Source organism: Tursiops truncatus, chromosome 3 (assembly GCF_011762595.2).
Source record: "Tursiops truncatus isolate mTurTru1 chromosome 3, mTurTru1.mat.Y, whole genome shotgun sequence".
NCBI classification, from domain to species: Eukaryota; Metazoa; Chordata; class Mammalia; order Artiodactyla; family Delphinidae; genus Tursiops; species Tursiops truncatus.
This window is the reverse complement of record NC_047036.1, coordinates 51,855,958-51,882,746: the sequence shown is the minus strand read 5'-3', so window position 1 is coordinate 51,882,746 and position 26,789 is coordinate 51,855,958. Positions and strand designations below refer to the sequence as shown.

At 36.5% G+C, this 26,789-nt stretch overlaps 1 protein-coding gene across 3 annotated transcripts in view; it reads left to right on the top strand.

Annotated features, from left to right (window-relative positions):
- TRIM23 (tripartite motif containing 23) overlaps nt 1-24,982 on the top strand; it is a 38,088-nt gene extending 13,106 nt beyond the window's left edge. For 2 of the 3 annotated variants that reach the window (XM_019929960.3, XM_073802159.1), the window contains 8 exons: nt 6,409-6,687; nt 7,251-7,433; nt 10,048-10,263; nt 13,874-14,008; nt 18,895-19,024; nt 19,517-19,627; nt 20,905-21,029; nt 23,175-24,982. In XM_019929960.3, coding sequence (XP_019785519.1) covers nt 6,409-6,687; nt 7,251-7,433; nt 10,048-10,263; nt 13,874-14,008; nt 18,895-19,024; nt 19,517-19,627; nt 20,905-21,029; nt 23,175-23,354 — 1,359 coding nt within the window. In that variant the 3' untranslated portion in view covers nt 23,355-24,982. The remainder of the gene's footprint in view (nt 1-6,408; nt 6,688-7,250; nt 7,434-10,047; nt 10,264-13,873; nt 14,009-18,894; nt 19,025-19,516; nt 19,628-20,904; nt 21,030-23,174) is intronic. The other variant, XM_019929962.3, reaches the window with a different exon arrangement.
- Nucleotides 24,983-26,789: the final 1,807 nt, after the last annotated feature.

Here is a 26,789-nt window from a genome sequence, read left to right as displayed (position 1 = left end):
GACCTGGGAAAGTCTATTCTAGGAAGGAAATAAAGATGAATGGGAAGGAGGTAAAGGAGACAGTAGAAGAAGAGAGACATCCTGTGATGCTTACTCAGATGTTTTAGAAGTCTGATACTGAGGTGAGGGTAAAGGATTGAAATAGGATCCTAAAAGTACACAAGGAGCTACTTTCATTAATACTAAAATTACCTATTGGGAGGCAGGTCCTGTGCTCAGTGCTGTAAATGCAGAAAACAGTAAGACAATGTTCTTGCCTTCATGCAGCTTATACCTAGTTGATGACACAAACAAGTAGATGATTTCATTATCGTGAAAAGTTCCAAGAGACTATCTCAGTAATGGTAGGCTTGGTTATAGACACTATCTCGTCTGCTGAAAATAAATAAAGTGGAATGAATTCACTAAAAATTATTTTAAAAGCATTAAAGACCTGATAAGTTAGGAACAAAAAATCAGGCCAAATCTGAAGGGAAAATGGAAATTCACTGAGATACAGGAGCAAAGAATGTGCTTTTGCCCTGAGGGAATTAGCCTATTCAGGAAAATGTCTGGGTTTTTTAATGGCCTTCAGTGGTGAGGAGGCATAAGTCAAATACCAAACCCACACCTAGATGAGACATCCAGCAGAAGACATTCACAATAAGCCAGGACACCAGTTGAAACAGACATGCTATTGCATAGAATTAGATTCAGAGTTTGAATCTTTGGATTGTCCAAGTAATACCCATTTTTGCACTCATATTAAGGTGGTCCACTATTGATAATACCATAAAATCATGAAAAAATAAATATGAATCCCTTTCTAGAGTAAACTACCTTCATCCTAGGTCTCAGTTACCTCTCTAAATAATTTTTTTTGTCTTTCCTTGTATTTTCTTTTAATTGGGGTATAATTGTTTTACAATGTTGTGTTTCTACTGTACAGCGAAGTGGAGTTCCTTGTGCTATACAGCAGGTTCTTATTAGTTAACTACTTTATACATATTAGTGTATATATGTCAATCCCAATCTCCCAGTTCATCACACCCCCCACCCCCTGCTTTCCCCCCTTGGTGTCCGTACGTTTGTTCTCTACATCTTTATCTCAAGTTCTGCCCTGCGAACCCGTTCATCTGTACCATTTTTCTAGATTCCACATATATGCGTTAGTATACAATATTTGTTTCTCTCCTTCTGACTTATTTCACTCTGTATGACAGTCTCTAGGTCCATCCACGTCTCTACAAATGACCCAATTTCATTCCTTTTTATGGCTGAATAATCTTGCATTGTATATATGTACCACGTCTTCTTTAACCATTCTTCTGTCAATGGGCATTTAGGTTGCTTCCATGACCTGGCTATTGTAAATAGTGTTGCAATGAACATTGGGGTGCATGTGTGTTTTTAAAATTATTATTAAATAGGAATTGCTATTTTAAAAAATTTTATTATTTATTTATTTATTTATTTGGCTGTGTTGGGTCTTCGCTGCTGAGAGCGGGCCTTCTCTAGTTGCAGCGAGTGGGCTTCTCATTGCGGTGGCCTCTCGTTGTGGAGCCTGGGCTCCAGGCGCATGGGCTTCAGTACTTGTGGTTCGCAGGCTTTAGAGCACAGGCTCAGCAGCTATAGCGCATGGGCTTAGTTGTTACACGGCATGTGGGATCCTCCCATACCAGGGCTTGAACCTGTGTCCGCTGCTCTGGCAGGCAGATTGTCAACCACCATGCCACCAGGGAAGCCCGCGTGTGTGTTTTTGAATTATGGTTTTCTCTGGGTATATGCCCAGGCTTGGGATTGCTGGGTCATATGGTAATTCTATTTTTAGTGTTTTTAAGGAAACTCCATAGTGGCTGTATCGATTTACATTCCCACCAGCAGTGCAAGAGGGTTCCCTTTTCTCCACACCCTCTGCAGCATTTGTTGTTTCTAGATTTTCTGATGATGCCCATTCTAACCAGTGTGAGGTGATACCTCATTGTAGTTTTGATTTGCATTTCTCTAATGATTAGTGATGTTGAGCAGCTTTTCATGTGCCTCTTGGCCATCTGTATGTCTTCTTTGGAGAAATGACTGTTTAGGCCTTCTGCTCATTTTTTGATTGGGTTGTTTGTTTTTTTCATATTGAGCTGTGTGAGCTGTTTATATATTTTGGAAATTGATCCTTTGTCCATTGATTTGTTTGCAAATATTTCCTCCCATTCTGAGGGTTGTCTTTTTGTCTTGTTTATAGTTTCTTTTGCTGTGCAAAAGCTTTTAAGTTTAAGTCTGCTGATCTTTTTTGACCCACCTCCTAGAGTAATGGAAATAAAACCAAAAATAAGCATGGTGTATCACATGATTGCTTTGTGAATATTGAAGAATCCTTGCATCCCTGGGATAAATCTAACTTGGTCATGGTGTATGATCATTTTAATGTATTGTTGGAGTCAGTTTGCTAGTATTTTGTTGAGGATTTTTGCATCTGTATTCATCAGTGATATTGGTCTGTAATTTTCTTTTTTTATAGTATCTTTGTCTGGTTTTGGTATCTGGGTGGTGGTGGCCTCATAGAATGAGTTTGGGAGTGTTCCTTCCTCAGCAATTTTTTGGGAGAGTTTGAGAAGGATGGGTGTTAGCTCTTCTCTAAATGTTTGATAGAATTCACCTGTGAATCCATCTGGATCTGGACTTTTGTTTGTTGGAAGATTTTTAATCACAGTTTCAATTTCATTACTTGTGATTGGTCTGTTCATATTTTCTATTTCTTCCTGGTTCAGTCTTGTAAGGTTATACCTTTCTAAGAATTTGTCCATTTCTTCCAGGTTGTCCATTTTATTGGCATAGAGTTGCTTGTAGTAGTCTCTTATGATGCTTTGTGTTTCTGCGGTGTCCGTTGTAACTTCTCCTTTTTCATTTCTAATTTTATTGATTTGAGTCCTCTCCCTCTTTTTCTTGATGAGTCCAGGTAAAGGTTTATCAATTATGTTTATTTCTCAAAGAACCAGTTTTTAGTTTTATTGATCTTTGCTATTGTTTTCTTTGTTTCTATTTCATTTATTTCTGCTCAGATGTTTATGATTCTTTCCTTCTGCTGACTTTGGGTTTTTTTGTTCTTCTTTATCTAATTGCTTTAGGTGTAAGTTTAGGTTGTTTATTTGAGATGTTTCTTGTTTCTTGAGGTAGGATTGTATTGCGATAAACTTCCCTCTTAGAACTCTTTTGCTGCATTCCATAGGTTTTGGGTCATTGTGTTTTCTTTGTCATTTGTTTCTAGGTATTTATTTTTTAACATTTTTATTGGAGTATAATTGCTTTACAGTGGTGTCTCTAGGTATTTTTTGATTTCCTCTTTGATTTCTTCAGTGATCTCTTGGTTATTTTGTAGCATATTGTTTACCCTCCACTTGTTTGTGTTTTTCACATTTTTTTCCTGTAATTGATTTCTAATCTCATAGCATTGTGGTCAGTAAAGATGCTTGATATGATTTCAAGTTTCTTATATTTACCAGGGCTTGATTTGTGACCCAAGATGTGATCTATCCTGGAGAATGTTCCATGTGCACTTGAGAGGAAAGTGTAATCTGCTGCTTTCAGATGGAATGTCCTATAAATATCAATTAAATCTATCTGGTTTATTGTGTCATTTAAAGCATGTGTTTCCTTATTAATTTTCTGTCTGGAATTTCTGTCCATTGGTGTAAGTGAGGTGTTAAAGTCCCCCACTATTATTGTGTTACTGTTGATTTCCCCTTTTATAGCTGTTAGCATTTGCCTTATGTATTGAGGTGCTCCTATGTTGGGTGCGTGTATGTTTATAATTGTTATATCTTCCTTTTAGATTGATCCCTTGATCATTATGTAGTGTCCTTCCTTGTCTCTTGTAACATCCTTTATTTTAAAGTCTATTTTATCTGATATGAGTATTGCTACTCCAGCTTTCTTTTTATTTCCATTTGCATGGACTGTTTTTTCCATCCCCTCACTTTCTCTCTGTATGTGTCCCTAGGTTCTGAAGTGGGTCTCTTGTAGACAGCATCTCTATGGGTCTTGTTTTTGTATCCATTCAGCAAGCCTGTGTCTTTTGGTTAGAGCATTTAATTCATTCACTTTTAAGGTAATTATCGATATGTATGTTCCTATGACCATTTTCTTAATTGTTTTGGGTTTGTTTTTTTAGGTCCTTTTCTTCTCTTGTGTTTCCCGCTTAGAGAAGTTCCTTTGGCATTTGTTGTAGAGCTGGTTTGGTGGTGCTGAATCCTCTTAGCCTTTGCTTGTCTGTAAAGCTTTTGATTTCTCCATCAAATCTGAATGAGATCCTTACTGGGTAGAGTATTCTTGGTTGCAGCTTCCTTCCTTTCATCACTTTAAGTATATTGTACCACTCCCTTCTGGTTTGCTGCATTTCTGCTGATAAATCAGTGGTTAACCTTACGGGGAGTTCACTTATATGTTATTTTTTGTTTTTCCTTTGTTGCTTTTAATAATTTTTCTTTGTCTTTTATTTTTGTCAATTTGATTACTATGTGTCTGGGTGTGTTTTTCCTTCGGTTTATCCTGCCTGGGACTCCTTGCGCTTCCTGGACTTGGGTGGCTATTTCCTTTCCCATGTTAGGGAAGTTTTCAACTATTATCTCTTCAAATATTTTCTCAGGTCCTTTCTCTCTCTGTTCTCCTTATGGAACCCCTATAATGTGAATGTTGGTGCATTTAATGTTGTTCCAGCGGTCTCTTAGGCTGTCTTCATTTCTTTTCATTCTTTTTTCTTTATTCTGTTCTGCAGCAGTGATTTCCACCACTCTCTCTTCCAGGTCACTTAACTGTTCTTCTGCCTCAGTTATTCTGCTGTTGATTCCTTCTAGTGTATTTTTCATTTCAGTTATTGTATTGTTCATCTGTGTTTGTTTGTTCTTTAATTCTTCTAGGTCTTTGTTAAACATTTCTTGCATCTTCTCGATCTTTGCCTCCATTTTTTTTTTTCTGAGGTCCTGGATCTTCTTCACTATCATTATTCTGAATTCTTTTTCTGGAAGGTTGCCTATCTCCCCTTCATTTAGTTGTTTTTCTGGGGTTTTATCTTGTTCCTTCATCTGCTACATAGCCCTCTGCCTTTTCATCTTGTCTATCTTTCTGTGAATGTGGTTTTTGTTCCACAGGCTGCTGGATTGTAGTTCTTCTTGCTTCTGCTGTCTGTCCTCTGGTGGATGAGGCTATCTAAGAGGCTTGTGCAAGCTTCCTGATGGGAGGGACTGGTGGTGGGTAGAGCTCGATGTTGCTCTGGTGGGCAGAGCTCAGGAAAACTTTGATCTGCTTGTCTGCTGCTGGGTGGGTCTGTGTTCCCTCCCTGTTGGTTGTTTGGCCTGAGGCGACCCAGCACTGGAGCCTGCAGGCTCGTTGGTGGGGCTAATGGCGGATTCTGGGAGGGCTTGTGCCAGTGAGTACTTCCCAGAACTTCTGCTGCCAGTGTCCTTGTCCTGAAGGTGAGCCTTAGCTGCCCCCGACTCTGCAGGAGACCCTCCAACACTAGCAGGTAGGTCTGGTTCAGTCTCCTGTGGGGTCACTGCTCCTTCCCCCTGGGTCCTGGTGCACAGACTACTTTGTGTGTGCCCTCCAAGAGTGGAGCCTCTGTTTCCCCCAGTCCTGTCTAAGTCTTGCAGTCAAATCCTGCTGTCCTTCAAAGTCCAGTTCTCTGGGGATTACTTTTCCTATTTCCAGCCCCCCAGGCTGGGAAGCCTGATGTGGGGCTGAGAACCTTCACTCCATTGGGTGGACTTCTGTGGTATAAGTGTTCTCCAGTTTGTGATTTTCTCACCTAGCGGTTATGGGATTTGATTTTATTGTGATTGTGCCCTCCTACTGTCTCACTGCAGTTTCTCCTTTGTCTTTGGATGTGGGGTATGTTCTCTGGTGAGTTCCAGTGTCTTCCTGTCGATGATTGTTCAGCAGTTAGTTGTGATTCCGGTGCTCTCACAGGAGGGAGTGAGCGCATGTCCTTCTACTTCACCATCTTGAACCAATCTCTCAAAATTTGGCATGTTATGATGACTGGGGTTGAGTTTTTAAAAATTTCTTAAATTGAAGTATAGTTAATTTACAGGGCTGTGTTAGTTTCAAGTGTACAGCAACATGATTCGGTTGCTGTACACCTGAACCATGATACATATATTCATATACATGATACATATATTCTTTTTCAGATTCTTTTCCTTTATAGGTATTACAAGATATTGAGTATATTTCCCTGTGCTGTACAGTAGGTCCTTGTTGTTTACCTGTTTTATATATAGTAGTGTGTATTTGTTAATCCCAAACTCCTAATTTATTTCTCCTCCCCCTCCCTTGCTATCTATCCCCTTTGGTAACCATAAGTTTGTTTTCTATGTCTGTGAGTCATTTTCTGTTTGGTAAAGGGGTTCAGTTTTAATACGTTACTTTTTTGTTCATCAGAGCATCATTCGTTGTGATGAAGATGAAGCTCACGTTGCATCTGTATATTGCACTGTATGTGCAACTCACTTGTGCTCAGAGTGTTCCCAAGTTACCCATTCAACAAAGACATTAGCAAAGCACAGGAGAGTGCCTCTAGCTGATAAACCTCATGAGAAAACCATGTGCTCTCAGCATCAGGTGCATGCCATTGAGTTTGTTTGCTTGGAAGATGGCTGTCAAACTAGCCCACTCATGTGCTGTGTCTGCAAAGAATATGGAAAACACCAAGGTCACAAGGTATGAATATAGTTAAACTGGATGACTACCTAGTTCACCAGCCCAACCACTGACTTGGTTTTTTGTGCTAAGAGTAGAGATCAAAGAAGAGCTAAATGATGAATGAGTTGAGCTTGGTAGCATGAAAAGAAATGAGAGATTTATTTTCTGAATATTATAACAAAAATTTCAGAGTCCTCATGATTCTTTCTTCATTGAAAAATGGCTTTCCAGCATGAAACAAAAGTTCTTTTCTTTGTGTGCCTGTTTTTGTAATGCACTGGATTATTTTGATAATAATTATGTCTGTTGATGAACTAATGCTTGTGGTAAAATTTTAGAGAGGGTTTCTTGGATTCTTGTTTAGCAATAAATTGACTTCCTAATTTTAAATTATTTCTTTGAAAGGTAAATAGTTTTGGGGCAAAGGCAAATTAGTATTTTTTATGGTGTGTTTTTTGTAAATGTGTTATAAAAGCCTCTTGCAGCTGATGGTTTTTTATTAATAGGAGCCATTAAAGTAGCATTTTATATCATTAGTCAATACTGTGAGTTCTTTTCTATAATTATGTTGCATCTTATAGCATTCAGTATTGGAACCAGAAGCTAACCAGATCCGAGCATCAATTTTAGATATGGCTCATTGCATACGGACCTTCACTGAGGAAATCTCAGATTATTCCAGAAAATTAGTTGGAATCGTTCAGCACATTGAAGGAGGAGAACAAATAGTGGAAGATGGAATTGGAATGGCCCACACAGAACATGTATGGGTTTTTTTCTTCCTCACCCTTTTCCTTGTCACTTTTTCACCTTATAGGATTTATTGAGCAATTATATTGTGCCAGTACTGCACTGGTCACTGGAAATAAGTTTTTTAAAAAGTCTTTGTCTTTATGGAAATTTATAATCCATCATGGAAGAGAGCCAGTTTCAACTGTGGTAACTGTTACTTTGTGGGGGAAGTACAGGATGCCCTGGCAGTGTGCATAAAAACAGCAATAATTTGGGTAACTCGTAGAAGGCTTTCTAGAAGATGTGATGTCTAAACTGAGATTTGAAGGAATTTAGTCAGGGAGAAGAGTGGGGTGGGGAGTGAGTTGTTCCAGAGAGGGAAGCATATGTTAAAATACATGGAAGTGAGAATTGGACATATTGTAGAAACTTAACTAAGTTCACTATGGTTGAAGCTTTGAGTATTGGGGTGGGGCATGGCAAGAAAAGATGTTGGAGAGTTAAGGGCCAAATCCTGCAGCATCTTGTTAGACATGTTAAAGAGTTTGGACTTTATCTTACAGGCAGTGATGAGCTGTTGAAGAATTGGCATAGGAATAACATAATCAGGTTTGCATTAAGAAAGGTTGCTCTTTAATATAAAAAATGAATTGGAGGAGCAACAAGATTGGAAGCAAGGAGACCTATTGTGAGGTTGCTGAAATTATCTACTTGAGAAATGTTTATGGCCCATAATACTGGAGTAGTGAGAGTGGAGAGGAGTACATGGATTTGAGATTTTAAAGAAGTAGAATAGTGATTTACTGATAATATTAGTGATTCATTGATAATATTGATTGGAAAAGTACTTTGCAGGGTCAGGCATAATGCCTAGATTTCTACCTTGCCCAACCTGGTGGATGGTGATATTGTGCTCTAATGGGGAAGGAAGAAGAATTTGGGAGGGGATAATGGGACCAAGGTGATAAGTTTAATTTGGATGTTGAATTTGTTATTTCTGTGAGATAAAAGGAGATACCCTTCGGTAAAATGAAGAGTCAATGGGTGTTAGGAAGTGTGTCTAACTTTTAAGAAGTTTGGCTGTGGAGAGAAGGAAGGAACTTAGGTGGTAGTGGTAATTGCATTTTAAAATTGGATTATAGAGGAGAAAGGGATATTTTCAGATGGGAGTATAAAGTACAGGGACAGACACAATGTAGTGTTTTTCTTTCGTAAAGAAACAAAGTTAAGCTAAGTCATTGGGGAGTAATGCTAGAACTGCTCTCTGTCAAATATAGTAGCCATTAGCCTCATGTGGCTATTTAAGTTTAAATTATTTAACAGTTCAAGAAAATACAGAATTTACTTCCTCAGTCTCACTAGTTACATTTCAAGTACATTTTACATGCATGTAGCTGGTGGCTACCATATTAGTCAGCACAGATATAGAATGTGTCTATCATCACATAAAATTCTATTGGACATTTTTGTGCTACAGTGGAAATATTTTATTTATTCCCTCAGCAAATATTTATTGAACACATCCAAAGTGCTAGACACTGTTGAAGTCAAAAATACCTGCTTTTGCAAAGTTTACGTTCTAATGTGGGGAGAGAGACAGTACATAAGTAAAATACAGAAGTATGTTATTAGATACTTTGGAGAAAAATAAGGGAAAGGGGGAATGCACTTTTATATGGGGTGTTTGAGGACAGGCTCCCTGAGAAGGGGCATTAAGCAGAGACCTAAAGGAGATGAGAAAGGGAACCATGCTAATATTTGGGGGAAGAGCATTCTAGGCAGAGAGAAGAGCAAGTACAGAGGCCCTGAAGTTGGAGTGTGCCTCGTGTGCTTAAGAAACTTTGAGGAGGTTGAGTTAGATAAATTAGAATGATTGATGGGGAGCACAGCAGGAGTTGAGGTCAGAAAGGTCCTTAAAGGCACTTGCTTTACTTTCTTCCAGGAATGCCCTTGAAGATGTTCACATGGTTCCCTCTCTTACCTCTTTCAGGTCTTAGCTCAGATGTCTCTTTCCCAGGGAGTCTGTCGTTGAACATCCCCTATAAAGGACTTTGGCATTTACTCTGAGTGGGAAGCCACTGGAGAGTTTTGAGCAAAAGAATAATTATCATTCTGACTTAACATTTAAAAAGGATCAGTCTGGCTTCTGGGTGGAGAATACATTATAGGCAGCAGAGGTAAATCTAGTGAGCCCAATTAGGAGGCTATTATAATAATCAGGTGAGAGATGATAATGGCTTCAATCAGGTTGGCAGAGGTGAAGGTGGTGAGGCATGATCAGATTCTAGATATATTTTGAAGTCAGCAGAATTTGTTGAGAAACTAGTTGTGAGATACGAAAGAGAAGTGTTAAGGGTGACTCCAATTTTTTTAACTTGAATAACCTGGAAGATGGAGCTGCCATTTATTGAGATGGAGGAAACTAGGTTCAGGGTTGGGAGAGACTGGAGATTAGGTATTCCTTGTTGCTTGAAATGTCATTTAAACAGTTGGATATCCAAAGGCCGTGATTAAGGGGAAAAATTTAGTGTGGAGATAAACATTTTGGGATTTTAAGGATATAGATTGTATTTAAATTTTCATTATTTCACATATAAAATCTTCGTTAAGGTTACAGTTGTTTACAACTTATTTTTATTGCCTTAGGTACCAGGTACTGCGGAGAATGCCCGGTCATGTGTCCGAGCTTATTTTTCTGATCTGCATGAAACTCTGTGTCGTCAAGAAGAAATGGCTCTAAGTGTTGTTGATGCTCATGTTCGAGAAAAACTGATTTGGCTCAGACAGCAGCAAGAAGATATGACTATTTTGTTATCCCAGGTTTCAACAGCCTGTCTCCATTGTGAAAAGACTTTGCAACAAGTATGTGGTTTAAACATGATTAGGACATAGTTTAAGAAGGAGAATTTGTAAGCTTAAGTATATCATTACCAGAGGTACACACTAGTCTATTTTATTAATTTAATAAATATTTTTATATTATTACTCTGTGTTACTGTGGGCATTAACATTGTGCTTAGGACATGGTCTCTAACCTCAAATTACTCCACTCAACCACATCAATGTCCTCTTTTTCATGTGTCTTCCCCACCATAAAACCATAGGTTCTAGAACCCCTCTAACTTCCTGTCATTCTTCAGTCATCCCAAGCCCTTTAACCCTTCTTTGCCAAGCATGTACTATTCTTTCTGCTTGATGGGCTTATGTCTCCCTTTTCTGATATTGGAAATCCTTCTTCAAATGTTTGCTGTTCTTTGAAGCTACTTACCCTTCCTTGCTCTTTTTGTTTTTGTTTTTGGTGGTGGAGGTGGGGTGTCTCTCTAGCATGTACTGCCTATCTCTGCTCTAATTTATTGGTTCTTAACTTTGATGTCACAGAGAACCCGTGTTTTTTCATGGTTGACGTATCATAAGCAATTTGTTACCCAGTTTGCAGATAATGTGCTTTTAAAATAGATTTAAGATTATTCTAACAAAAATGCCAGTCTTACTCATTACTGTTTGGATCTGCCTTCATGAATGTGCAATTTAAGGCTAATTATTGCCCTAGGAATTCCTGATAAGCTTCAGTCACTCTCATCTTTTGCTATATTGCTAATGATTGTGTTGATACCAAATCATCATAGAGCTAAACTTTTTACTGTTGTAGAGCTTTTTCTCTTAAATATCTGATTAGACTTAAATGAATGTGGCCAGGCTGTAACCACATCAGTCTTGAGTCCTTTAGTCCTTATCACATTGAATTGTAATAATTGATGTTTATGCCATTTATTAAGTTGTCTTTGAGCTCCAGTCCTGTTCTGTCCTCTGCTTTGTGATGCTGATACTGGAACTCTGCAAACCACATACCAGCTCTGCCAGCTGCCTCCATGCGATTTTAGGCTCTGCCAATAGGGGACAGTAGAAGGAAGCTGAAAGGTGGAGGTGGTTTCCTGTGCGTTCCCATTTGCTTGGGGTTCCTGTGAATGACACAGCTCATACTACGAGACCACTTTCCTTAGAGATCTGAATTTCAGCTCCATGAGATCCCTCCTATAAGTTTTTAAGTTTTAATAATTCTAGCATCTCTCCTTTATTCTCCCAGCCCTGAGGGTGGTAGCTGTTTCCTACAGTTGTTTGCTCCATGATACCTCAGAGTTCTTTTTACCCTTCCAGTTGCCTACTTAATAACTACACCTAGTTAACAGTTCTTCATATTAATTTTTTTCTATTCATATGACTATTGTGGTTTTTATCTCCTGATTTGAACCTAATGATACAATATGCACATTTGTCCTTCTGGATGTGTCTATCCAGATACAAAGAATTTAGAGATACAAAGAGCCTAATAAATACTTGTTCAGCTCAAGCTACACAGCAAAATTAGAAATGGATCATGTCCTAAATCATACTTAAGTGAATACTTCACAGTATTTTTATATTTATTTTATTAAAAAGAAAGCTCATAGTTAACTGAAGTATTTAGAAGTATTTTAGAGTTTCTGAAGCATTTTGTCAAAGTGACTGATAATTGTTAATGACATGGTATTATCTCACTGTGTTAACGCAGATGAAATTGGGGTCTTAGATTCATTCTTCATATGGACCTATTAGTTTTGTTCTGATTTATAGACAGAGAACCCTAATCTCAATCAATATTCTTAAAAGTTCCTGCCACAGAGATAACTGAACAGAGGAATGGATGGAACATCACATATATATTACCAATTTTGAGAACAAAATCATCCCTCCCCTCCAGAAAAAATTGATGCATCATCTAAGTTCAAGGCATAATACTGAATGGTTAGGATTTGTTTATTAGGCAAATATTTGTTGTGTGCCTACTGTGTGCCATGTATATTCTAGGTACATGGAATATGTCAGTAAACAAAGCAAGCAAAAGCCATAATCTTGTGGAATTAGCATCCTAACAAGGAGAAGGCAGACAATAAGCCATAACCATATCTAATAAGTAAATTATATAGTATGTTAAAAAGTGATAAGAGCTAAGGGAAAAAGAAAAAGTATGAGAGTACAGCAGATTATATTTTTAAAAAGGGTAAGCATCACTGAGAGAAGGTGAGATTTGAACAGAGACTCAAAGGGGAAGAAGGTGAAGGGAACTAGCTCACACCTTAATGAAGAAGATTTCAGCTGAGGAACTGGTTAGAGCAAAAACCCTAGGGTGACATGCCTGGTGTATTTGAGGAACAGCAAAAGAGGGCACTGTTGCTGGAATAGAGTAAGCGATGGAGAGAGTAATGGGAGCTGAAATTAGAGATAATAGGGAATTATATGTAAGGAGGGCCTTGTGGGCCATTGGAAGGACTTCAGTTTTTACTGATTGAATTGGGGAAACCATTGTGGGGTTTTGAGCGCAAGAATGATTTGATCTTACTTAAAAGGATCTGGCTGATGTGTAAAAAACAGATTGAAGGAGGGCAAAGATGGAAGGAAGGAGCTCAATGGTTAGAAGACTGTTGTAGAATTCCAAGTGAGAGAGGATAGTAGCTTGGATCGTGAGGGCTAGAAGTACCCAAATTTTGGATATCCAGTAGGATTTGTTGACAAATTGTATGTGGGAATAAGGGAGGAGAAGGCAAGGATGACTCAAAGTTTTTGTTCTGGCAATTGGAACAACCAAATTGCTATCACCTAATTTGAATATGCAACTGTGAGCAAAAACTGACAACACTGCTTCTCTCATGGAGCTTAAATATTGTTGGGAGATCTCTGTCTTATGAAGAATACATTGGTATATGTATAGAATATCTCTGGAATAATATTTGAGAAACTGAAAAGTGCTTAGCTTTGAGGAGAGGGCCTGGGAATCTAAAGTGAGAGGGAGACATCACAGTTTGACCTTTAGTCTTTTTTTTTTAAACCAATACATGTGTATCTTAAATTATTTAAAAAAGTTTTTATAGGAGTACAATATATATATACAGAAGTATGTGCATAAGTGTTCAGCTTGCTGAATTTTCAGCCTGGACATTACTGTGTAACGAGCATCCAGATCAAGTAACAGAACATTAGCAACCCCAGAAGCCCCTCAGACTCTCTTCTAGTAACTACGCGCCTTTCCTCCTAAGGATAAACCGCTATCCTGATTTCTAATATATACCTTGTTTTGGCCTGTTTTGGTAATTAATAAAAGTGGGAATCATGCAGTACAAACTCTTCATGTCATTTCTTCCCTTACCGTATGTTTGTGAAATTCATATCATCACATGTAATTGTAGTTCATTCTTACCTGAATGAACCTGTAGTTCATTCAACCATGCATTTTGGTTGTGTTGCATTTGTGAATATACCATACTTAATCTATTCGATGGGCTCTTAAATTATTTATTAATGCCTGATTGTCAAATTTATACATAAGTTAACTTTCAATACTGTAATGTTAAATGAGCTTTTCTTGAATTTTAGTGATATCTCAGTTTTCGTTGTTTCTTTAAAAAGTTTATAAGAAATATCATCTTCTCTTTTCTAGGATGATTGTAGAGTTGTCTTAGCAAAACAAGAAATTACAAGGTTACTGGAAACATTGCAAAAGCAGCAGCAGCAGTTTACAGAGGTTGCAGATCACATTCAGTTAGATGCCAGCATCCCTGTTACTTTTACAAAGGTAATATATTCTATACTTTGTTTTTAGGTGTGTTTTTGAATAAATCAATTGTTTTACATTCCATGATAATCAGCTAAGAGACAACTAAGAAATTAATGAACCACAGAATTAGGGAAAAAAAATTACTGTATCAGTGGAAAATAGAAGGTGGTATAATGAGTCTCCCTGTATTATCACCTACTTGAACAATTAAAAACTTTTTATTTCATCTACCCTTTCCCCTAGTCTCTTTCTACCTACAGTCTCCCAGGTTATTTTGAAACAAATCCCAACATATTTCATCCTAATATATCATTTCATCTATGTAATATTTTCACATGTTTCTAAAACACGGGTTCTGTTCTCTTTTTCAAAACACAACAAAATTAGAAATGGATCATGTCCTAAATCATACTCTCTAATAATATCTATTAGATTTCCCAGATTGTTAAAAAAAATTTTTTTAGGTTTGAGACAAAATCCAGCAAGGTGTGTATTTGGCATTTGGTTAATATGTTTTGGTCTCTTTTCAAGTGGATTCCCCCTAATTTAAAAAGGTACATGTGTTCCATTTTGCTCTCTATTTTTAGAGAGTGGCTTTTTTTTTTTTTAATTTATTTATTTTTGGCTGCGTTGGGTCTTGGTTACTGTGTGCAGGCTTTTTCTAGTTGCAGCGAGCGGGGGCTACTCTTCGTTGTGGTGCGCGGGCTTTTCACTGCAGTGTCTTCTCTTGTTTCGGAGCACGGGCTCTAGGCGCGTGGGCTTCAGTAGTTGTGGCTCGCGGGCTCTAGAGCGCAGGTTCAGTGGTTGTGGCGCCCAGGCTTAGTTGCTCCACGGCATGTGGGATCTTCCCCGACCAGGGCTCTAACCCGTGTCCCCTGCATTGGCAGGAGGATTCCTAACCACTGCCCCACCAGGGAAGTCCTAGGGAGTGGCTTTTAAAACTTTTTTAATCTCGTTTTATAATTATGTGAAACATTCACACGGTCCAGAATCAAATCTACAAAGCAAGGTTCATTCAGAGAAGTCTAACTTATATTCCTGACCCTGCCACCCTTTTCTTCCCTTCTCCATAGAAAACGATTAAGAATTTTTCTTAGTTTTATTCGTCATTTAAAAAAACATAGAGAAATATATTTGCATGCACACTCCCCACTTTTTTTTTTTTTTTTTTTTTTTGCGGTACGCGGGCCTCTCACTGCTGTGGCCTCTCCCATTGCGGAGCACAGGCTCCAGACGCGCAGGCTCAGCGGCCATGGCTCATGGGCCTAGCTGCTCCGTGGCATGTGGGATCCTCCCGGACCGGGGCATGAACCCGTGTGCCCTGCATCGGCAGGCGGACTCTCAACCACTGCGCCACCAGGGAAGCCCCACACTCCCCATGTTTAAAGGTAGAATACTGTACCTACTTCTCCAGCTTGTACTTTTCACTGATGTGTACATCCTGGAGGTCAGTCCATAGCAGTATATAGCGACATTTTCTGTTCCCTTTTACAGCTGCAAGGTACTTTATTGTGAGGATGTACATTTTTTTATTACGGTGAAAAACACATAATATAAAATTTACCATCTTAACCATTTTTTAAGTGTTTAGTTCAGTATTGTTAAGTATGTTCACATTGTGTGAAACATTTCCAGAAATTTTTCATCTTGAAAAACTGAAACTATACCTTATAAGCAATGACTCCCCTATTCCCCGCTTCTCACTAGCTCCTGGTAACCACCACTCTACTTTCTATTTCTTTGTATTTGACTACTCTAAATTTATCATGCAAGTGGAATCATATAGTATTTGTCTTTTTGTGACTGGCTTATTTCACTTAGCATTATGTCCCTAAAGTTCACCCATGTTGTAGCATGTGACACAATTTCCTTCTATTTTGTCTAAATAATATTCCATTGTTTGTATATACCACATTTTGTATCCATTCATCTATCGATGGTTATTTGGGTTACTTCACCTCTTGGCTATTGTGAATAGTGCTGCTATGAACATGGGTGTACAGATATCTCTTTGAGGCTTTGCTTTCAATTCTTTTGGATAAATTCCCAGAAGTGGGACTACTGGATCATATGGTAGTTCTATTTTTAATTTTCTGAGGAAATGCTATACTGTTTTCCATAGTGGTTGCATCATATTATGTAAATCCCACCAAAAGTGCATGAGGGTTCCAATTTCTCCACATTTTCACCAACACTTGTTATTTTCTGTTTGTTCTGGGGGGTTTTTTTGGATAGTAAAACAGGATGGCTTATACTAGTAGCCATCCTAATTGGTGTAAGGTGATATCTCATTGTGGTTTTGATTTGCATTTCTCTGATGATAGTGATGTTGAGTATCATTTTCATATGCCTCTTGGCCAGTTCTTTGGAGAATTTTGTACAAGTCCTTTGCCTGTTTTTCTATTGAGTTATTTGATTTTTTTGTTGTTGAGTTGTAGGAGTTCTTTTTATATTCTGGATATGAATCTATTATCAGATACATGATTTGCAAGTATCTTCTCCCATTCTGTAGTTTGCTTCTTCACTCTACTGATTGTGTCCTTTTATTCACAAAAATTTTTAAGGTTGATCTAGTCTCATTTGTTTATTTTTGCTCTTGTTGATTGTGCTTTTGATGTCATATCCAGGAAATCATTGCCAAATCCAATGTTATGGAGCCTTTCTTCTGTGTTTTCTTCTAGGAGTTTTATAGCTTTGGCTCTTATGTTTAGGGCTTTAATTCATTTATTTATAATCCAAGTATTTATAATTGTTATATATTCTTTCTGTATTTGCCCTTTTATCATTATCTAATGAACTTCTTTGTCTCTTATAACAGTTTCTGACTTAAAATCTATTTTGTCTGATATTAGGATAGCCACCCCTGCTCTCTTTTGGGTATGATTTGCATCTCAAAGATTTGCATCTCTTTCCATCCTTTCACTTTCAGACTATGTATTTTCTTAGCTATAAAGTGAGTCTCTTGTAGATAGCATATTTTTGGATCTTGGTTTTTCACGCATTTAGTCAAGCTGTGTCTTTTGAGTGGAGAGTTAAGTCTGTTTAAAGTAATTATTGATAGGTAAATACTGTTGTCATTTTGTTCATTGTTTTCTGCATAACTTGATAGTTTTTTTTGTTTCACCTTTCCTCTTTCATTGCCTTCTTTTGTGTTTTATTGATTTTTTTATAGTGTCATATTTGATTCCCTTCTCTTTTCCTTTGGTGTATATTCTGTGGATTTTTTGTGTGTGTGTGGTTACCATTGCAATTACATAAAACATCTTAGTTATAACATTCTATTTTAAACTGACAGCAGTTTAACTTCAATTGCATACGAAAACCCTATTCTTTCACAGCTCCATCCCCCTGTACTTTATGTTATTGATGTCACAAATTACATCTTTATTGTACACCTATTAGCACAGGCTTATAGTTTTTTTTCATGTGTTTGTTATTTCAATTCTGTGAAGAATTAAATTTATGCACCCAAATTATAATACAGGTTACTATTTTTCCATGTAGTTATTGTTATCATTTTAGATTTTCATATGGCTTCATGTTGCTGTCTAGCGTCCTTTCATTTCAACTTGAAGGACTCCTTTAGCATTTCTTATAGAGCAGGTCTAGTGGTAATGACTCCCTCAGATTTTGTTTTTCTGGGAAAGTCTTGATTTTTCCTTCATTTCGAAGGACAGTTTTGCCATATATAGCATTCTTGGTTGACAGTTTTTTTCTTTCAGCACTTTGAATGTATCATCCCACTCTTTCTGACCTGCAGTGTTTCTGCTGAGAAATTTGTTAATTATCAAGTTTATGTGATGAGTCACTTTTCTCTTGCTGCTTTCAAGATTATCCTGTTTTTACTTTTGACAGTTGGATTATAATGTGTCTTCAGTGTGGGTCTCTTTGGACTTATCTGAGTTGGAACTGAGCTTCTAGAATTTTTATGTCCATTTCTTTCCTCAGATTGGGAAGTTTTCAGCCATTGAATCTTCAAGTAAGATCTCTTTGCCCCTTTATTTCTGTATCCTCCTTCTGGGACTCCCATTCCCATATGTCTCTTAGGGTCTTTTCACTTTTCTTCATTCTTTTTTCTTTTTCCTCCTCTAACTCCATTAGTTCAGATTACATGTCTTTTAAAAAACTAATCCTTGCAAAAATCCTATGTAAGTTTGGTACAATTTTTAATCCCCATTTTACAGATGGGAAAGTCAGGCAGAGAGGTCGTGCAGCTAGCAATATATACAAGTATGTTCATTGCAGCATTATTTGTAATATCAAAAAATCAGAGATGACCTAATATCTCTCAGTTGGTGATTGGTTAAATAGTGGTACATGGAATATAATAAAGCAATTAAAAGAAAAAGGTAGGTCTATATGTTTTGAAATGAAAGGATTCCATAATGTACTATTGAGTGCAAAAAGTAGTTGCAGTGTGTATTTTTTTTTTTTTTAAGTATATCTGCTTTGTGTATGTCAACCAATGTCTGCACAGGAAGATATCTTGAGGGATATATGTGAGATTGTTAACAGTGGATATTTATGGGAAGTGAGTATCACTTTTCATTTTTAATTAATATATTTAACACAGAATGAAAAATCTTATTTAAAGAAGATTCAGTTGAGTTAGAAAATCTGGGAAAAATAAGTGGGTATGTGTATTTTTTTTAACTTATATAAAAACAAAGTAAGTAGTAAGTTTTACTAAGCTAAGATTTAGCAAAGCAATGAGGATTGATTTCCTCTTTCTAAAGATCAGAATAAGGGTATTTTAATAGGGGACTATAACATTGATTTTAATGGATTAAGGAATGAGTAGGAGACACAATAATTAACAAAGGTATTTTATAAATAAAAGTGTAAGTACTAATACTTTTAACTCCATATCAAAATAAAAAGATTAATTTTTTAAAAAATTGTAGGACAATAGAGTTCACATTGGACCCAAAATGGAAATTCGAGTTGTTACGTTAGGATTAGATGGTGCTGGAAAAACTACTATTTTGTTTAAATTAAAACAGGATGAGTTCATGCAGCCTATTCCAACAATTGGTAAGTATAAGTATTGCTTTTACCTTAATGGACATTTTACAGACAAACCCTAGCTTACAGCTGAGTTCTTTGGGACTTATTTTATGTCAATCTGGTTTGGAGATTGGCTCTAAGACACCAGCATTTCAGAGAAAAAATGCAAGATTCAGTGGCTGTGGGATTGAAATGTGGATGGGGAGGATAGCAAGAAGGAACAGAATATTGGTGGGACAGTTGGAAGGAAAAAAGGATTGATAACCCTGCTGAGGATTAGGGTAGTGATGCAGATCTGGTACTTGGGTGTCAAGGTCTTAAGGACTCTGGTGGATTAGAGGGCTAACCCTGGTTAAAGGTATACACTTCCCCACGCATGTTTGTCACGAGTGGAGTTGGTTGCGGAGCAGTAGATAGTGCTGTATGCAGATAATTTGTAAGTCACAGTTATAAACAGGGTTGCCTGTGTTTGGTGTGTAAATGTAAGTTCAGTATTAAAGTAAGTTTTTTTAAAAACAGGTTTTAATGTGGAAACTGTAGAATATAAAAATCTAAAGTTCACCATTTGGGATGTAGGTGGAAAACATAAATTAAGACCATTGTGGAAACATTATTACCTCAATACCCAAGGTAAGAGTGTAAAAATTACATCTTAATTTTTCAAATTTTTAGGATGCCAGTTCAGTTTTCAATTCATTGATTTAGCTAATAAAACTGATATTTTAGCATTGATTAAAAACATGACTATACCTTTAAATATTGGTAGCAAGCACCACATTATTAAGAAAATTAAGGTGGATAGACTGGGTTATGTACTCTGGTTTATTTCATGAAAAACCATAATTTAGCATAAAGACCAAATTTATCTTATATATGTAGGTAATTAAGGGTACTTTCCTCTTGCTGCTCTTAACAGTTAAAGTATATTATTAGTATTCATATGAGCATGATCACTGGCAATATTGTGTTATAGGGTTGAATTTGTGGTATATAGTTCTCTTGCTCTATTCAATTAAATTCAACTCAACAGTTATCCCATTATAATCTCTCAATAGCTCCACTCCTTCATTTCTATTCACAATTAGTTATTATCTACAGAAGAAACTACAGTGGTTTGCTTTTGACCAAACTGTGTTATATCACATATATTCCACTTAGCATTTATTCACACTTGGGCCCCATTCTACACTTTGCCTCTTGTACCCCAACATAAAGCTTATTATGTTCATGCTACCTGTTGCATATGTCATCCTGTTTTCCACCTAGAAGAAAGACTAGATAATTTTTACTTTGGGATTCTTGATATTAAGTTTAGTATGAGACAGTGATTTAGGGGACAAAATGGAATTTTGAACATGAGGAATGGTTGAAAGTCTGGGATGTTTAGCTACCATAAGGTAGCTGGAAAGATTTCAAAAGAGAATTAATTCAGTAGATATTTATGAAGTTTCTGCTGTGTATTTTGAGTACAATCTGTGGAAAGTGCTGTGCCGGGCACCTAGAGAGAATACTTGGGAGAGATAAAGATGGTGATTTATTTATTTTTAAAACACTATCTTTTGGTAAAGCAAGTAGTAATCGAAGAAATAACATCAGTAGGTAGATCATAAGAGCTACATTTTCATTCATTAAGAGAAATATATTAAATCATATGCACAACAACCTGTGTTTGGTAGGCAAGCATTGTAAATCCTGTTACAGATGGGGAAGCAACAGCTGAAAAGTTAGGCGAACTGTTTGAGATTATATCATTAATTATTGCTAGGTGTTCCTGTAATAAGCAGCCTTTCCGTGAAAATAATGATGGTAGACTAACCATAATATATTAATGAGAACATTAAAATATTTAGTCCATTTACTGAAATTTAACAAGTGACTAAATGAATATTTTTCTCTTTTTTTGGTAGCTGTTGTATTTGTTGTTGATAGCAGTCATAGAGACAGAGTTAGTGAAGCACACAGTGAACTTGCAAAGTTGTTAACAGAAAAAGAACTCCGAGATGCTTTGCTACTGATTTTTGCTAACAAACAGGTAACACATTTTTATTTCAGAATATTTATTTTAGCATTCCACATTATAAGTAGCTGTTAAGATTTCAAGGGAAATAATTCAGTAGATATAAAATTTCTGCTCTGTATTTTGAGTACAATTTATATGGAAGGTGCTGTACTTGGTACCTTGGAATATACAGAAGGAAATAAAGTAGATGATGCTCACTAGAAACTCCTATGTATTTAGGTAAGCATGTTGTGTATATTTTTAATACAAAGAAAATTGCTAAGTGACTTCAGTAATATTAACAGTATTAAGGAAAATTGGAGAGTAGTTCTAGAGGTGGTATTTTGTAAGATTTGTAAAAAGTAGGATTTGAATTGAAACTATAAGAGTTGAAATTATGGATAAGACTTTGAGTTAATTTGTGAAGGAAAGAACACTGCAGGCAGGAGAAAGTATTTTTAGGGAACACCAAGGAGATCTGTATGTGAGGGGTAGGTAGAGGATGAAGAAATTCTAGAGTAACAGGGGAGGTTGTGTGATAAAGGCCTGACAGGGCCAGGCTGAGAAATTTAGGTTATATTCTATGAGTAAAGGAGAACCATTAAAAGTTGGTGATAAGATCATATTAGTGTTTTAGGATTGTAATTTTGGGGGTAGGATGTAGAATTAATCAGGGGCAAGGGAATAGAGACAGGCAGATGCAGTAAATTGCTGCAGTAATTCAAGTGACAGTTAACAAGATCCTGAATTAAAGGAATGGAAGGGTAGAAGCAGACTGAAGAAACTTTATGGACATAGAATAGTTAGAATTTGGTGGCCGAATGGAGAGGATGAAGGACGGGGAGTAGCTGAAGATTCTTAGATTTTGGGACTAAGCTTCTGGGAGGATGAGAATGCTTTTCTTTAGTGCAATAGGGGGGCTTAGATGTCATAAGAAGGAAGAGTAGGATGGACAGGGAATTTCCCCTTAATAAAAAAAAAAACAAACCATTAAGAGCTGATATACTTCACTTTATTTATGATTAAAGATATGCAAATAAGACAGAGTGAAATACCATTTTCCACTTATCATATTGTTAAAGATGAAAATGTTTGATAATCCTCAGACCTGCATACACTGCTGGTGTGGTTATTAAAAGGAGACATTTTCTTGGAGGGCAATATGGCAGTACTTTGTCAAAGTTTTAGGTGCATATACCCTTTTACCCTGTAATTCTATCTCTAGTAATGTATTCTGCAAAGAGATATCCTAAGGTTATCTTAGAGATAATTTTGTAAATGTATGTATGTAAAAATACATGTTTATATGAATGTGTATGCGTATGTAATAGCACATAAGCACACATCTTCAATCTAAATATTCGGTATAGGACTGGTTAAGAAAATTATGTTGCACCTACAGTGGAATGCAATACAGATGTTAAAAATAATATGGAAAATCTGCTTGTCCTGATAATGGAAAGATATCTTTATTTTCAAGATATGTGTTAAGTAAAAAACAAAAAAAGAGAGTATGTTCCTGTTTATTTGCGTGAGTGTGCGTGGAAGTTTTCTGAAAAATATGAAAGAAATTGTTACTGATGATTGCTTCTGGGAAGAAGCAATCTGGAGATTGGAGAGCTTTTTTTTTGCTGATAGTTGCTTCTGGGAAGAAGGGGTATTCAGAGGTATTTGGAGAGTTTTTTATTTTTATTTTTTGGCTGCGTAACGTCTTAGTGTCCTGCACCAGGATCTTAGTGTCCTGACTAAGGGATTGAACCCGGGCCCCTGGGAGCAAGAGTGCTGAGTCCTAACCACTGGACCACCAGGGAATTCCGTGGAGAGTTTAATAAACTCTTTACTATATAAACCCTATGTAAAAGCCATTTCTTACAATGTACATGTATTAATTTTTTTTTAATTGATGCCTTATAATGACCTCGGCAGTTTTTTCACTCAGGGGGCACAGCCTTTATTGATTTCATTGCAAGACTTCTTACAGACTATCTATATTATAACCAAAACTCAAATTTTTTCTCATTAATCTCAAAATAATTACTGAAAGTTGAATTTAGGTTTTAACTTTAGTATAGGCTTCTGTTGGAATGGTACCAACAGAACTGTAAATAAATAACAATAATTACAAATATGATAATTTTGATGGACTGATTAAAATTCTGATGTGTATATATCTTTCAGGACGTTGCTGGAGCTCTGTCAGTAGAAGAAATCACTGAACTTCTTAGTCTTCATAAATTGTGCTGTGGCCGAAGCTGGTATATTCAGGGCTGTGATGCTCGAAGTGGTATGGGACTGTATGAAGGGTTGGACTGGCTCTCACGGCAACTTGTGGCTGCTGGAGTATTGGATGTTGCCTGATGTTAAATGCAGCAGTTGTTTAAAGTTTTGTGGTTAAGAGTTATTTTGCACGTAATATGATGTAAGAAATTATACATCTCAAAGGTAGTTAATTTACGATGTATACATAAAAGGAATTTTAGTTTGGGAATTCAGTACAATATCACTTTTAAAAAACTGTAGTAAAATTTAAATATCTGATGGAGCAGATTAAATTGGATTAAACAGGGACTTACTGGGTATACATTTTTTTTCAACGTACAATAGTTTTTCAGATTATATGTGACCCATATATTGGGAAAGAAGTAGTCACAAAGAGTAGGTGAAAGTTTATTCTTTCAAAGGAAAAAGGATAGCCAACTGAATGCCTAATGGAACCTCTGTATGAAGCAAGTGAAGCATGGCTTCTTCAACTTGGCTTTTCACTGGATTTTGGCAGTATTTAGTGGCAAAACTGGCAGTGACTTAATGAAATACAATTCAAACTGTATCTTTGAGTAATAGGATTACTTTAACGTTCAGTATAACAGAACACGTTTAATGCTAAGAACTATAAGCTATAGAAAATTAATATTTTATAGTGTTTTATTAAAGCTCTCCTAAAGCCTTTTGTATAAAACCCAGTGAGTCAGAATGAAATGTAATCTAACTAGGCCTGATGTTCGATTAGCGCTACACTGAAGAACAATTAATAATAAAATTGTGAAAGTCAGTTATATTCTAGTTGATCTTCATTTATGAAAGACCCATTTGCAGGGCTGAACCTGGAAGTATTATTTCCCAGGTCAGAGCTCTAAATTCGTCCTTCTGTTTTTCAGTATATTTAAAGTACTTAGCATTGTGTCTTTTAAAAATAATATTGCATCTTCAGTGAGAATGACTATAGGTAAAATGTAGTAAGTTACACACAAAAACGAGGGTTGGTTTTACATAAAAGGTAGAGATATAAGTAGAAAACTACCTCTACCACAGAGAAGTTATTTATGCAGTGGAAAATGCTTATTACAATTACTTTAAAATGTTTTCCCCAAATAAGTGTATTTATGTTAACAATAAATGTGATCAAGGCTTTTCATGACAAGGCCTTGAAAAGTTGTTTGAGAAACAACATGTCTAAGGAAAAGAAATGTTCAAAAAGTTTACATCACATTTATTATGCAGTGTTGAATAGAAGTTTAAAAAGTTTGTGCTCTTTACTGTTTTTCATTTTTTAAGGAAACTCCCTTATTATGGCAGTACGATTTATATTTAAACATACCTAGATTGAATTTTATGGTTTTTGTTTTTCTTTTTAAATGCTCTTTATACTTTAGGATGAGGTTAAATCCTAAATCTTATTATTTGAAACGCTATGAGGACATTGATGTCTGATGGTAAGATGTGACTCCTGGGTGGCACTGTTTTGGTTCAGTCTCTTCAAATGTACTTTTGTTTAAAAACAACAAAACTTATAGAAAACAAAGCATTAAAAAAAAAGTCTGTCAGTATTATGGGCAGTGTGTAAATAACTAATATTACATCCTTTGTTTTTCAAGTAAAAGGTCATGCTGTTACAAGTGTAGTTTGTGCATATAAGTTAATACTTCTGAATTAAATTAACATTTGACTGATTGCAATAACTGTGAAAAATAAAAAAGGTGTTACATTTGCCTGTGAGCCCTTGAACTGTTTTCTCTACTAGGTAATTGGAAAAAAGAAGTCTAACACTAACATGTAAACTTGCATTTTCCTTGTAAATTAAGTTTATTTTACCAATTTTGCTTAACTTTTAAATTCACATTCCTAGCATATTTCTAAAACACAGTTTAAAAATTGTGTTTAGACTTGATTATAACATACATGATAGTACTGTTTGTTACTATTTTTTTAAGAAATACTTTTCTCAGGCTCTTATTACTATTTGTGGTTGTATTCTTTCACTAATTATTAGTTAAGATTGTGCTTGCTAGTTCCCTCTGGGAAATGTCAAACTTCAGAGAGGTTTTAAATACAGTCTATTTGGATTTGCCTCCTGGCACTGAATTTCTGTATCAAGCCTAAATATCATTGTATGGTTTATGTAAAGCAGGTTTTTCAAGTGTATAGTCTTGGTCTGTAATTCTGGGATGCTTTATAATTACTAGAAGCCGTTATTTGCATTACACATATGATCAGTATAGACAGCAATAAAATGTTAAAATCATTTTAAAGAAGTCCTATTATTATTCTAAAAATTCTGTTTCTTGAACCATCTATATAGTAGTATTGCTAGTAACCAATTAAAGTTATATTTGTGCTGTGGTTAAGAGAAAACAAAATGGGATAGGGATTGACTTGTATGACAAATTTGAGATATACTTTATTAAAAATTTAGAAATACCATTCTGTCATTCCGTATTTGCAATTTGTCAAATTTAAGTAAGTATTATAACTGTAGTGTTTTTAAAGGAGAGCTAAAATTTTGCATTGAACAAAGTGAAATTATTGCTTTTTAAATTTAACCTTGTTTCACACAAGAACATAGCATTTTAAATAACTTTTTATAAGAGGGCTTGGAAAACTTAGCTATATCCTATGAGCTAATGTTGCTAAAACACTTTTTTTTCTTTTTTCTTTTGCGGTACGAGGGCCTCTCACTGTTGTGGCTTCGCCCGTTGCGGAGCACAGGCTCCGGACGCACGCAGGCTCAGCGGCCATGGCTCACGGACCCAGCCGCTCCGCGGCATGTGGGATCCTCCCGGGCCGGGGCACGAACCCGTGGACCCTGCATCGGCAGGCGGACTCTCAACCACTGCGCCAGCAGGGAAGCCCTAAAACACTTTTTTTTTTTTTTTTTTTTTTTTTTGCGGCACGCGGGCCTCTCACTGTTGTGGCTTCTCCCGTTGTGGAGCACAGGCTCCGGACGCACAGGCTCAGCGGCCATGGTTCACGGGCCCAGCCGCTCCGCGGCATGTGGGATCTTCCCGGACCGGGGCATGAACCCGTGTCCCCTGCATCGACAGGCGGACTCTCAACCAGGAAAGCTCCTAAAACACTTATGTGACACTGCGTCACCAGGGAAGCCCCTAAAACACTTATGTGACACTGAGATACTTCTCAATTTGCAAAGTGGTAATAAGGAAGAAGATATCTGTACTTTTCCCTAAAAGAATAATGAATGAAAAGGACTAATAAGTATCAGATGGTATCTTGCTAATAATTTAAAACATGCTTTAAAAAAAGACATCTGGCAGTGTAGGTTTTTAGGTCTACTGATTATATTAAATTTGTGACATGGAATGGAAAAATTCATTAATCAAATATGATTTTCACTCAAAGCAAAATAATTTTATTTTGGGAAGAATGAGGCATCACTACCACCACTTGGTGGCAGTATTACCAAAAATTTAGGATTAAGCTTTTACGAATGAATTGATAGGTAGGTAAGTCTGAACACCTAAAATTAGGGAGAAAAGGTAAATGTCATAGTGAAGAGTC